General features: G+C 33.1%; 1 protein-coding gene across 6 annotated transcripts; it reads right to left on the bottom strand.

The window, feature by feature from the left end:
• Positions 1-6,269: 6,269 nt before the first annotated feature.
• On the bottom strand, positions 6,270-12,546 carry LOC112783746 (RING-H2 finger protein ATL66). Of its 6 annotated transcripts, none has more exons than XM_025826798.3 (6): positions 11,895-12,546; positions 9,518-9,641; positions 9,120-9,435; positions 7,899-8,022; positions 7,501-7,816; positions 6,270-6,784 (listed from the first exon to the last, which is right to left on the bottom strand). In XM_025826798.3, exon 1 carries the CDS (start codon positions 12,422-12,424, stop codon positions 11,897-11,899), a length of 528 nt encoding a protein of 175 aa, XP_025682583.1. In that variant the 5' UTR covers positions 12,425-12,546; the 3' UTR covers positions 6,270-6,784; positions 7,501-7,816; positions 7,899-8,022; positions 9,120-9,435; positions 9,518-9,641; positions 11,895-11,896. The 6 variants fall into 6 exon arrangements, with proteins under 6 accessions (XP_025682583.1, XP_025682585.1, XP_025682582.1 ...); XM_025826800.3 differs by having other exon boundaries at positions 6,270-6,781; XM_025826797.3 differs by having other exon boundaries at positions 6,270-7,816.
• Positions 12,547-12,786: the final 240 nt, after the last annotated feature.

Raw genomic sequence — 12,786 nt, 5'->3', positions numbered from 1 at the left:
GTTAATTAAGTTTCTATAAATAATGAATAATGGTTACCTTGGTGGAGTGGTGGCTGATTCAATATGAAACGGCATGGCAAATTTATGTGATCATAATTTGAATTTCACAGGAGAGTGTTATCCATAGTAAAGCTTCAATAATTCCTTTCCAAGGTAGATGTAAGAAAGCAACATCAAAATGAGCAGATAAGGGATAATAAAGTGGTGATGGGTCACTGCTAATTAATTACCTTAATTTTTTAATTAATTTGAGTTGTTGAGTGGTCAGTAAACTTATTTACTTAAGTAAATATTAGAAATTTTAAATTACGTTTGGTGTATATAATAATTTATTGACCAGCACAAATTCTTAATGGAATTTAGATTCGCGATAAATTAGTCCTTAATCTATCGGCATAGAGAATATGACGGACAACAACAAAAAAATCTTAATATTTGTTATTTATTTATTTTGGGGTGTTTGATAATTGGTTTGTTTTTGTAGCCGCCACATACACTTCCCATATGCTTGGACTCATGCTGAATAAGAGAGCAAATGAAGCTTCAAAGAGTAGAATCGTTATTTATTTTTTGAAAAAAATAAAATTATTCATGAAAAATAATTAATAAAATGGAAAGAGTACATAAAGAGTACGTAAAGATAATAAAATTGTGAAAAAATAATAAAAAAAAGATGAAAAAATTTTATTAACTGTTGATTGATTGAAAATTATAAATTATAAAAGTAAAATTGAATATATATAGAGCATTGGCCTATGAAAGATAAAAACAAATAAAGATAAGATAAGGATAAAGATAAGACAAAGATAAGATAAGATAAAATAATAAAGACTAAAATTATAATTGAATTTGTGTATTCTGTTTGGCTGAATTTGTGGGCCGTGAGACGTCTTTATTGTTGTCATGGGTTAAGGTGGAAAAGTGGTTTAATAAGCTCCCACAAACTGGAGGATGAAAGATGTCAAGAACACCAAGCTTATTCAGATTAAGATGGAAGGGTTGAGAAGACAAAGGCTTGGTGAAGATGTCAGCCCAGAAGAGGGAATTGGAAGAAGTTTTATCACTTCAATTTGAGCTTTTTGTCGAACTAAGTGATAATCAACCTCTAAATGTTTGGTCCGTTCATGAAAAACCGGGTTAGCAGCAATATGAAGAGCACTCTGATTATCACAATATAAAACTGGTGGGCGGATAGGAGAGATGTGTAAAAATTGTAACACATTTAGTATTCATTGAAGTTCACAAGTTGTGTTGGCAAGTGCACGATATTCTGCTTTCGAGGATGAGCGGGCAACAGTGGTTTGTTTCTTGGTCTTCCAAGAGACTAAAGAACTGCCTAAAAAGAAACAATAACCTGTTAAAGATCGCCGAGTGTCAGGACATCTGGCCCAATCAGAGTCACTAAAGCCGAGAAGCTGAATTTCTGATTCTCTTGGAAAAAAAAGTCCTTTGCCGGGACTAGTTTCCAGATATCGTAACACATGCTTGGCAGCTTGAAGATGAGATTCAGTAGGAGATGCCATAAATTGACTTAATTATTGAGTAGCATACATGATATCCAGTCGAGTAGTGGTGAGATAGATAAGACGGCCAACCAAACGGCGATATACAAAAGGGTCAGATAGTAGGGGACTTTTGTCTTGATATAGTCTTGTGGCTATCCATTGGAACAGAGGCAGGTTTAGCACCTAATAAACCAGAATCCTCCAAAAGATCAAGACAATATTTTCTCTTAGATAAGCAAATTTCCTTCATTGATTGGGCAACCTCAATACCCAAAAAATATTTTAATAGGCCCAAGTCTTTAATTCGGAAGTGTTGGTGCAAAATAGACTTAATGACAGCAAGTTCAGAAATGGAATTACCAATGAGAACAATGTCGTCAACATAGACTAGAAGGATAGAAATTTGAGCACCAGTGAATTTAACAAATAGACTATAATCAGATGAAATCTGTTGATATCCATGAGATAGCAAAAGATGAAAAAGTTTGTCATACCACATACGACTAGATTGTCGTAAACTATACAGTGACTTTAGTAGCTTACAACATTAATTCGGTTGAAGAGATGTAAATCTGGGTGGCAGAGTCATATAAACATCATCAGAAAGATCCTCATATAAGAAAGTATTATTGACATCCAACTGATGTATGGGCCAATGCTTCATAGAGGCCAATGCCAAAACTAATCTAATGATGGCAGGCTTGACAACAGGGGAGAAAGTTTCCAAGAAATCAACACCTTCAATTTCAGTGAACCCTTTAGCTACAAGGTGTGCATTATATCGATCAACTGAACCATCAGGCTTGCGTTTGATGCGGTAGACCCATTTACAGCCAACTGGCTTAACCCCTACAGGGCAGTCAACAAGACGCCAAGTTTTGTTCAGCTCAAGAGCATCAAACTCATCTTTCATAGCACTACACCAATTAGAGTGTTGATTGGCGTCCTTAAAAGACTTTGACTTAACGTCAGAATGTAGAGATAAAAGAAACTTTTTATGTGAAGATGAAAGAGAAGAAAAAGACATGACTGAAGATAAAGGATACTTGCACTTTGAGGGAGATTGATTTGTAGAGATGAAAGATGAATTACACAAGTAATCAAAGAGATATGCTGGAGGTTGGTGAGGCCGGTTGGAATGATGAGGATGGGGTTGCTCAAGTGGTGAAGAAGGTGACGGGGGATGAGAAGGTGATGGCAGACTTGTGTCTAGTGTGGAAGAAGAGAAGGGTGTGTGCCTTGAGAGAGATCCGGTGGTCATGGGTTCAACTTGGTTAGGAAACGACAGTGAAGAAGAAGGAGAGGTTGTTGGAAAAAATAAAGAATTAGATGGAGTTGGGTCAATGGGTATGGGTGAGAGTTCAACTGAAAGACTAACTGAATCTTGTTTTTGAGAAGACGTGTTTGGCAATGTTGGACTGAGGGTAGGGAATTTGACATTTTTGGTGACTAAGGGCAAGATCATTTTATAAAAAAATCATGTTTCTAGAAATCTCAATTCTTTTATCTTCTAAAACATAAATAATATATCTTTTAAAACCATGTTGAAAGCCAATAAACACAGCCTTTTTGGCTCTTGGATCAAATTTTGATCTGTTTGCCATTAGGGTAGAAACAAAACATAAGCATCCAAAAACTTTAAGGTCATGATAATTTGGTGGATGATTGAATAAAATCTTAAATGGTGTTTTAAAATTAATTGCGGATGATGGAACTCTGTTAAGTAAATAAACAGCATGTTTAACAACATAAGACCAAAAAGATGGTGGTAAATTAGATTGAAACATAAGAGCACGAGCTATATTCAAAATATGTTGATGCTTGCGTTCTACTTTTCCATTTTTTTGAGGAGTTTCAACACAACTACGTTGATGAATAATGCCCTTTGAAGCATAAAAATCATGTAAAATAAATTCTGGTTCATTATCGGAATGAATAGTTTTGACTTTAGAGTTGAATTGTATTTCAACTAAAGTAATAAAAATTTTTACATGATTTTGCACTTCTCCTTTTGATTTTAATAAAATAACCCATGTAAAACAGTTAAAATTATCAACAATAGTAAAAAAATATTTATGATTATGAATAGAATTTTATTAAAACAGACCCCAAATATCAAAATGTAATAAATCAAAATTTGCATTGGCTTTGTTAAAAACTTTGAGAAAATAAAAGTTTATTTTGCTTAGAAAGATGACAAATGTTACAAGCCTCATCATGATGCATAGGGATAAAAGGAAATTGTTTATGTAAATGATTAAGTCTTTGTTCAGAAAGGTGTCCTAAATGAAAATGCCATATATTTGATGGTGTAATAGGTGGGGATTGGATAAAATTTATGGAATGTGTAGTGGATCAATTTTTACCGAAATTAGGTTCAAAGACATATAATCCCTCATTCATTCTGCCCAAATCAACCATCCCCAAATTGTTGCTCTGTAGAGTGCAAGAAGAAGATGAAAAAGTGAGCTCACATATGAGTGCTGAAGTAATTTTTGATATGGAGATAATATTAAAGTTGAAATGAGGTAAATAAAGAACATCATGAAGAACCAATGATGGTAAAAATTGAACAATGCCTTTATAAGAAACAGTAATTTGAGAACCAGTTGGTAAATGAACAATAATAGGAGAAATTTGTGTGTAAGAAATAAACCAAGACAAATTTGATGCAATGTGATCTGTGGCATCAGAATCAATGATCCAAGTGTTCAAGAATGAATCTCGATTTGAAAAATTGTTAACAATAGAAAAAGTATTGAAAAAATAAAGATAATGAGCAGTTGGACTTGACAAAAGCTCAAGTTGGTTTGAAGGACGAGCTTCTTTATTGGAAGGAAGTGCCATGAAAGAAAAGTGCTGGGCTAACGAAAGGTCCAAAAGAGGCTCCGGATGAAGTTGTTGGTGTACCCTTTCTCCTTGACCTAGGACAGAGTAGGGAGGTTGAATATTCACAGTGGGAGGAGAGATTGAAGGGGTTTTAAGATCTGAATTGGTTGGTTTATCCATAGATGTCAACAGAGCTCAAGAGGAGCTCTGATACCATAATAGAACGGGAAGAGTACATAAAGAGTACGCAAAGATAATAAAATTGTGAAAGAATAATGAAAGGAAAGAAAAGATGAAGAAATTTTATTGATTGTTGATTGATTGAAAATTGCAAACTATGAAGGTAAAACTGAATATATATAGAGCATTGGCCTATGAAAGATAAAAGCAAATAAAGATAAGATAAGGATAAAGATAAGATGAGATAAAATAATAAAGACTAAAATTATAATTGAATTTGTGCATTCTGTTGGGTTGAATTTGTGGACCATAAAATGTCTTTATTATTATCATGGACTACGGTAAAGGAGTGATTTAATAATAATCACTTAAATTAAAAAAAAAAGAGATAACATCTAAAATTCCAAAATTATTGAAACATATTTTTACTTTTCTATGTATCCGTTGATACATCATCATCCTACCAAAACAATTACATCTGCAAGCATTAGATGCTTCTACAATTTTACACGGTGAAGAGAATATTTTCATTTCACTTAATCTTTCCTTGATCTTTTGTCTTTAAACATATATATATACAAACAAATCAATCATCTATACTCACCGAGTCTTAGAAATTTTTTTCTTTTCTTAAAAAATGTCTTTATGGTTATTTTTGTCTATTGAGTTTTATAGCTAATTTTGTGGTAGTTTATTAATAAACACATTTATGGAACATTGCTAATTTGAAGCTAGCTTTAAAATTCTATATTCTAAAGACGAGATCAGATGATCATCTATTTGAATACAACATAATTCATTTCTAATTTCCAAAATTAACACTTATGTGAAATTAATTAAGATAATAAATATTTTATTTTTTAACTAAAGGTTTTAAACATAATCTCATAGTTGTCAAAATTTAATACCAGTAATTAATCCAGTCAGAATATTGGTTTAACGAATTATTGATTCAACTGTTGAGATTGATTAAATAAAAAATTTCGATCATAATTAAATCATTATATGAAATTTTATATTCTTCTTCTCATAATAAATGTGTTTAATTTTATTTTTTTGTATTAAATTCATACTTATTTTATATATAAATAATTCATTAATTAATTTGTACTCATTATATTTTTAAGCTTTTATTAAAAAAATAATATAATGGATATCATATAGTTATAAATAAAGAAGATATGTTATGATTCTCTAATTTTTATTTCTTTTTATTCATAGATATTTCACTACGAGAGAGGCGTAAAATACCGACAGTTTTTTTTCAATTAGTAGCGATTTTAAACCGCTGCAAAATCAAAGACCGGCGGCTCACCGGACAGCCATGGTTATGGGCGCGGGGATTAGATTTGGCGGCAGTTTTCAGTAGCCGCTGGTATAACCGCCGCTAAATCACTATTTCACGGCAATCGTTCAAAAAACCGCCGCCAAATGCGAGTGACAAGATTTTCAGCATGTTTAGAACCGCCGCTATTTACTTCGACGTTTTCAAATTGACGCGTATTTGGAGGCGGTATTAAAACCGCCGCAAACCGATGAGATTTTTCAAACTTTGAGACACTTTTCGGCGGTTTAAAACCGGCCCTAAATTAAGAAAAAAAAAGGAAATTTAGGTTTCTCTAAAAAGATCGTACAATTTTTTGAAAATATTATAGAACTAACCAAATTTTTTTTGCTTTTAGATTTTTTATTATTTTAAGAGTTAATATTTTCAACCTTAGAATCTAAACTTGTATCAAAAACAAAAAAAAAATATCTGCAAAACAAAATAATATATTCATAAAAATACGAAGAAAATAAATCTCGTGCAAAGACTTGCATAGTCTAATTCAAAAGAAAAATGTTTGTTTCAATCCAAAATATCTCCAATCCTAATATACTAATTTCACTCTAGCATTCCACGGATCTCATCCCTGCAGCGATCTGGTGGCAGCTCCTTACCCTGCCGTTGAAATAGATAAATTAGAGCACTCTCCATCGCCTGCTTCTTTTTCTTCTCTGATGCTGCTTCATCCTCCATCGCCTTCCTTTTCAACTTCTCGCATTTCAGCTCTGCCTGCAGTTCAAGTAGCTTCTTTTGTGTCTCCTATACTTGTACTCTGTTGCGTGGCGCATGTAAATTCGGACTGAAGAGTTGACTAGGAGTCGGTCCGATACCCACACCATATACTTTACCTGGTTTCTCTTCCGAAAATCTGAGCAATTAAATCATTTTGAGACAACACTCTGGAAGACTCATCCTGTTGCTCAATCTCCTCAATTCTTTCCTACTGACACCAATTAGCAAATACAATCATTTTGTTGATGGGTCCATCTCATGTCGAGAATATGCCAAATAAGATAATTAATTGTATCACTTTCATCACAGTAAAAGAACACACAAATATGAATGAAAAAAATTGGTCTCAAAAGTTATTTATATAAAACAACCAAAATAGAGTATTTGTTTCATAGGATGTCAACCACTATAAAAAGAAATAAGCAATAGCAGAATAGGCACAATGACTAAAAAATAGCAACAATCAGCATCAAAATTTGCAAGTAATTTCCCTAACACACATCATTAGATCAGCAACTATTAAACCGAACAATCTCCGTAATTCCAAACTCAGAAGCAGAACATAGCTGCTAGTAGCATACCGAGGGCATAATGGAGATCAACATGAACACCTTAGCATTTTTTTGTTTTGATCTATACACGCACCTAAGTCCCTCTTGTTTACTGATTCCAATTCCAAAAATAGGAAGCACGATCCATGAACAATTCATTCCTCTAATAATGATAATGACCCTTTTTTCAATTATCTACTCTAACTATCACTTTCAATACAAAGCACCGATTAAATAAAAAAAGTGGTACCTTCAAATCCCTAACTCTAAACAGCATCAATTAACCACATTTAATGGAAGATATAGACAAATTCTTTTTCAAAATTCTGAACCAAGAATGAAAACAAGAAGGAAATATCAAAGTGTCAGAATAAACCAGCAACAGGGGAGAGGCCGCGATAGCTCTGCCTTTGCACGGTGGAGGATAGTGTAATAGTTTCACGCACGATCAAGGAGATGGAAAAATTCGACGTCGGTGGGAGAAATACGGATGGCAGCTGTGCGACTTGACAACCCAAACAGAGGCACAAGGTGGAGCAGAAGTTAGGAATTTCGCACACCTTGGCTGAAGGAGTATAGGTTTCAGGAACTGTGGATGAGGCAAAATCTCGATGGCGATGGATCGACAGCAGTGACACGGTAGAACAGCGACGGCAGTGTTTTGCGCACTACTAAGGACTCTTCGCGAGTTTCTGCAAATTTGGGGAAGAACCAATTAAAGGTTATAAGATAAAAATGGGTAAAACAGAAATTGAAGGGTGATTAGATCCTCACCTAGCGGCGTTTTTTGATGCAATCGCCGTTGATGTTGCAGCACACAAAAAGATCCTTCTTCCGCAACCTTGTTTTGTGGCAGCAAGGTGAAAGTCTTCCAATTTTTCGCCGCTATGCTCTGTTCCTGTTGTAGTGTTTAATAATATTTAATATTTATTTGAATAATCATGTATAATTAAAAAATATAATTAACTAAAAAAATTAGTATAAAATTGAAACTAAAATTAAATAAATATGAAACATAATATTTAATTTAAGATCTTAGGTAATGGGTCTTAGGCCCTGTTTTGGTAAAAAAAATTAAGTTTTACGTAATATATATATATAGTTTTAGATAATGGATCTTATGTCCTATTTTAGTAAAATACATACTAAAAATAAATTAAATAATATTTGTATTTACTAAATACATAATAATTAATTTTTAATACGTGCATAATATTCCACCCCATATTATCAACTCAAACATAGTCAAATGAATGAAACAGGTGAGCATATTAAAAATTATAAACTTTCAATTTGTGACATAGAACTCCATATCACCCCTTGTATACCAAACAAGAAATGGAAGAAGCTGGTTGGATTGGGAGTTGCTGTTATCTTTGGCGACGACTCTACACAACAAATTAAAGAAAACAAAAGAGTTCATACATCTATTTTGAGGTTCCCAAATCCCAATCTTACAATTCTCAAAAAAAAAATCTTTGTAAAATGCCCACTAACATAACAGCATAGAATAGAAGCAGGACCACGTATCCTAGTAAACCAAACCATAGCTGACTCAGAAGTGCAACATCATTAAATCAGCAACTATTAAACCGAACAATTTCCGTAATTCCAAACTCAGAAGCAGAACATAGCTGCTAGTAGCATACCGAGGGCATAATGGAGATCAACATGAACACCTTAGCATTTTTTTGTTTTGATCTATACACGCACCTAAGTCCCTCTTGTTTACTGATTCCAATTCCAAAAATAGGAAGCACGATCCATGAACAACTCATTCCTCTAATAATGATAATGACCCTTTTTTCAATTATCTACTCTAACTATCACTTTCAATACAAAGCACCGATTAAATAAAAAAAGTGGTACCTTCAAATCCCTAACTCTAAACAGCATCAATTAACCACATTTAATGGAAGATATAGACAAATTCTTTTTCAAAATTCTGAACCAAGAATGAAAACAAGAAGGAAATATCAAAGTGTCAGAATAAACCAGCGACAGGGGAGAGGCCGCGATAGCTCTGCCTTTGCACGGTGGAGGATAGTGTAATAGTTTCACGCACGATCAAGGAGATGAAAAACTTCGACGCCGGTGGGAGAAGTACGGATGGCAGCTGTGCGACTTGACAACCCAAACAGAGGCACAAGGTGGAGCAGAAGTTAGGAATTTCGCACACCTTGGCTGAAAGAGTATAGGTTTCAGGAACTGTGGATGAGGCAAAATCTCGATGGCGATGGATCGACAGCAGTGACACGGTAGAACAGCGACGGCAGTGTTTTGTGCACTACTAAGGACTCTTCGCGAGTTTCTGCAAATTTGGGGAAGAACCAATTAAAGGTTATAAGATAAAAATGGGTAAAACAGAAATTGAAGGGTGATTAGATCCTCACCTAGCGGCGTTTTTTGATGCAATCGCCGTTGATGTTGCAGCACACAAAAAGATCCTTCTTCTGCAACCTTGTTTTGTGGCGGCAAGGTGAAAGTCTTCCAATTTTTCGCCGCTATACTCTGCTCCTGTTGTAGTGTTTAATAATATTTAATATTTATTTGAATAATCATGTATAATTAAAAAATATAATTAACTAAAAAAATTAGTATAAAATTGAAACTAAAATTAAATAAATATGAAACATAATATTTAATTTAAGATCTTAGGTAATGGTCTTAGGCCCTGTTTTGGTAAAAAAAATTAAGTTTTACGTAATATATATATATAGTTTTAGATAATGGATCTTATGTCCTATTTTAGTAAAATACATACTAAAAATAAATTAAATAATATTTGTATTTACTAAATATATAATAATTAACTTTTAATACGTGCATAATATTCCACCCCATATTATCAACTCAAACATAGTCAAATGAATGAAACAGGTGAGCATATTAAAAATTATAAACTTTCAATTTGTGACATGGAACTCCATATCACCCCTTGTATACCAAACAAGAAATGGAAGAAGCTGGTTGGATTGGGAGTTGCTGTTACCTTTAGCGACGACTCTACACAACAAATTAAAGAAAACAAAAGAGTTCATACATCTATTTTGAGGTTCCCAAATCCCAATCTTACAATTCTCAAAAAAAATCTTTGTAAAATGCCCACTAACATAACAGCATAGAATAGAAGCAGGACCACGTATCCTAGTAGACCAAACCATAGCTGACTCAGAAGTGCAACATCTTGTAGCCTTTAATGGCACAAGTGGCACCAAAACCAGATATCATGTGAACTTTTTTGGACCCTAGCTCTTGCATCATCCAACGTGGGAACATAGACTCAAAATCAAGAAATCAAAATTATAATTATTATTATTATGAACAAAATTATTGCCATGGACGCGGCCAATGTCATGTGCAATTGTCTAGCATGTCCAGAAACAACGTTTTCCAAAAAGAGTGATGTATTATCAAAGAGCATTTGAAAGTTCATGCTAATTAGTACTCAACATCATTTAATGGTTAGAAGAAATCATTTTGGTGTTGAAATAAAAAGTCCTCAAAATTTAGTAATGCATCAACCTATTAACTTTACATTATTCAACAATGCTAGAAATCAAGACGGTACCAACCAAAAAATTAGCCAAATGTCTTCGAGTAAATCCAAAATCTCTACGTGAATGGTGTTTATACTAAGTATTAGGATGTTTCTTCTACTAAGTATCAGAATGTTTCTTTTTCATACTAAATAGATGTTATTTTATATATTTTATAAATTTTTTTATATACTAAGAATCGGGATTGTTGAAAACAGAATTCCGTGATCCCCGCCCCTATTTCTCCAACATATCATTCAGAATTTTAATTTGAGGTGAGAAGCAATTAATATCAAATATTATAAATTAAACTAAATAAAATTAATTAAGTTATTTATTTTTTAGCTGATCACCTCTTAATTCCATATACTTTTCCTACATTATCATCTAATTAAAATATTTTTTATGTGACTAATTAGTAGTGAGTATAAATAATAATTATTTTTTACTGATATTATAATTCATAATTGTATATTGTTGTTAAAAAAAAATGCGTTGAAAAAAGTATTCATTTGAAAAAATACTCCATAGTTTATTTATACCACACAACCGAGGAAAAAATAAGAATAAAAATAAAATACTGTATGTGCTAAGCAAACTGTATTGTTATTCACCATTATACATCTATAACAACTTTTTACAACCATTTACATTTGACACCATCCAAAAGAAAGAAGAAAAAATAAATCACGTAAATAGCTGTGATTTTTTTCTTATTAACCTATTTATTAAATAGTAAAAATAAATACCCCAAGAAAGAAACTTGAAGGTAAAGAAGGGAAAAAATAGTTAAATTCGCCCTTAAAAAAATATTCATGTTTTAAATTAGCTTTAGAAAAATCTTTTTACTTAAATTTGTCCTTTAAAGATTTTAAGTTTGTCGCCATTAGTCTTTTAATCGCTTCCATTAATGAAGATATCCAAAATTTGCTTAGTGAAACCTTAAGTAACATTACATTGACCACAGCACACACTTAAAGATTAAATTAATTCTAAATTAATGAAATTCGATCTAATTTCATAAATTTATCATGTTAATCATCAATTAAAATAAAAAAGTGATAGAAAGACTAATACGACTTATTTAAAATATTTAAAAATTTTTAAAAGATAAATTTAATTAAAAAAAATTATTCATTGAACAATTTAAAAGATGAGTAAACTTTTAAAGACGAATTTAACTATTTACTGAAAAAAAAAAAAGTAAATAATTATCAAGTGTAATAATTACCATTAAAATTGGATGTCAATTCTAATGGGTGGTTCTTGAATCAAAATCTTTGGTAACGAAGATTCAACTTTGAGTGAAGCCCTACAAAGCGGGCAACTAGAATGTTGCATTAGCCACTTATCAACGCATTCACAATGGAAATAGTGTTCACACGCCGGAAGAACCTTCAGCTTCTCGCCGTCGACGAACTCGCCCAGGCAGATGCAACACTCCGTCTCCTCCCACGCGCCGCCGTGGGGCTCCGCTGGCGCCTGATGGAGGATGATCGGAAGTTTCTTTATGGACGCCTGGTCAAGACCCTGGGAAGGAAGTGATGACTGCGGCGCGTGGCGCGCGTGGGCGGCGGAGGAGCGGTGGTGGTGATTGTAGCGGCAGACCCAGCGCGTGTAGAGGAAGAAGACAGTGGTGAGGAGTATAATGGAGAAGAGAACGATGACGAAGAAGAGTGTTTTGCCACGGATTTCAAGGTCTTTGTCATCTAGCTCAGTGTAGTGCCAGTTTAGAGAGCGAGAATCGTGTTGTGTTGACATGGTGTCGTGGCGGCGGCGAGTGGCGTAAGAGAGATGCAACGGTGGTTGAGCATCAGAACGGAGAGGAAGTGGAAGTGAAGTTAGAAGCAAGTGTGAGAAATAGAAGGGTGTGGGAATTTCAAATGAGGAGATAACGTTATTTATAGTTAAGTTTGGTATTCTCCTCCATTCGCCAACATGGCGCGTGTCATCTCATCATTATCATTTGGACTTTATTTTTTGCTTTTTAGTAAAATATACTAGTTTAGAATATTAATAAATTTATATAATAAATTTTTTAACATTATAAATTTTTATAAATAAAAAATATTATTATTTTTTATTTTAAATAAAATTAAAACTTTATTTTTTATGTTAACATT

The sequence above is a fragment of the Arachis hypogaea genome, chromosome 20 (genome assembly GCF_003086295.3).
Source record: "Arachis hypogaea cultivar Tifrunner chromosome 20, arahy.Tifrunner.gnm2.J5K5, whole genome shotgun sequence".
Classification (NCBI taxonomy): Eukaryota; Viridiplantae; Streptophyta; class Magnoliopsida; order Fabales; family Fabaceae; genus Arachis; species Arachis hypogaea.
Note: the sequence above shows the minus strand (reverse complement) of the source record. Positions and strands in the feature narration are given on the sequence as shown.

Coding starts and splice junctions, on each gene's coding strand:
- LOC112783746 (XM_025826797.3), bottom strand. CDS start 12,424: ATGTCAACACAACACGATTCTCGCTCTCTAAACTGGCACTACACTGAG.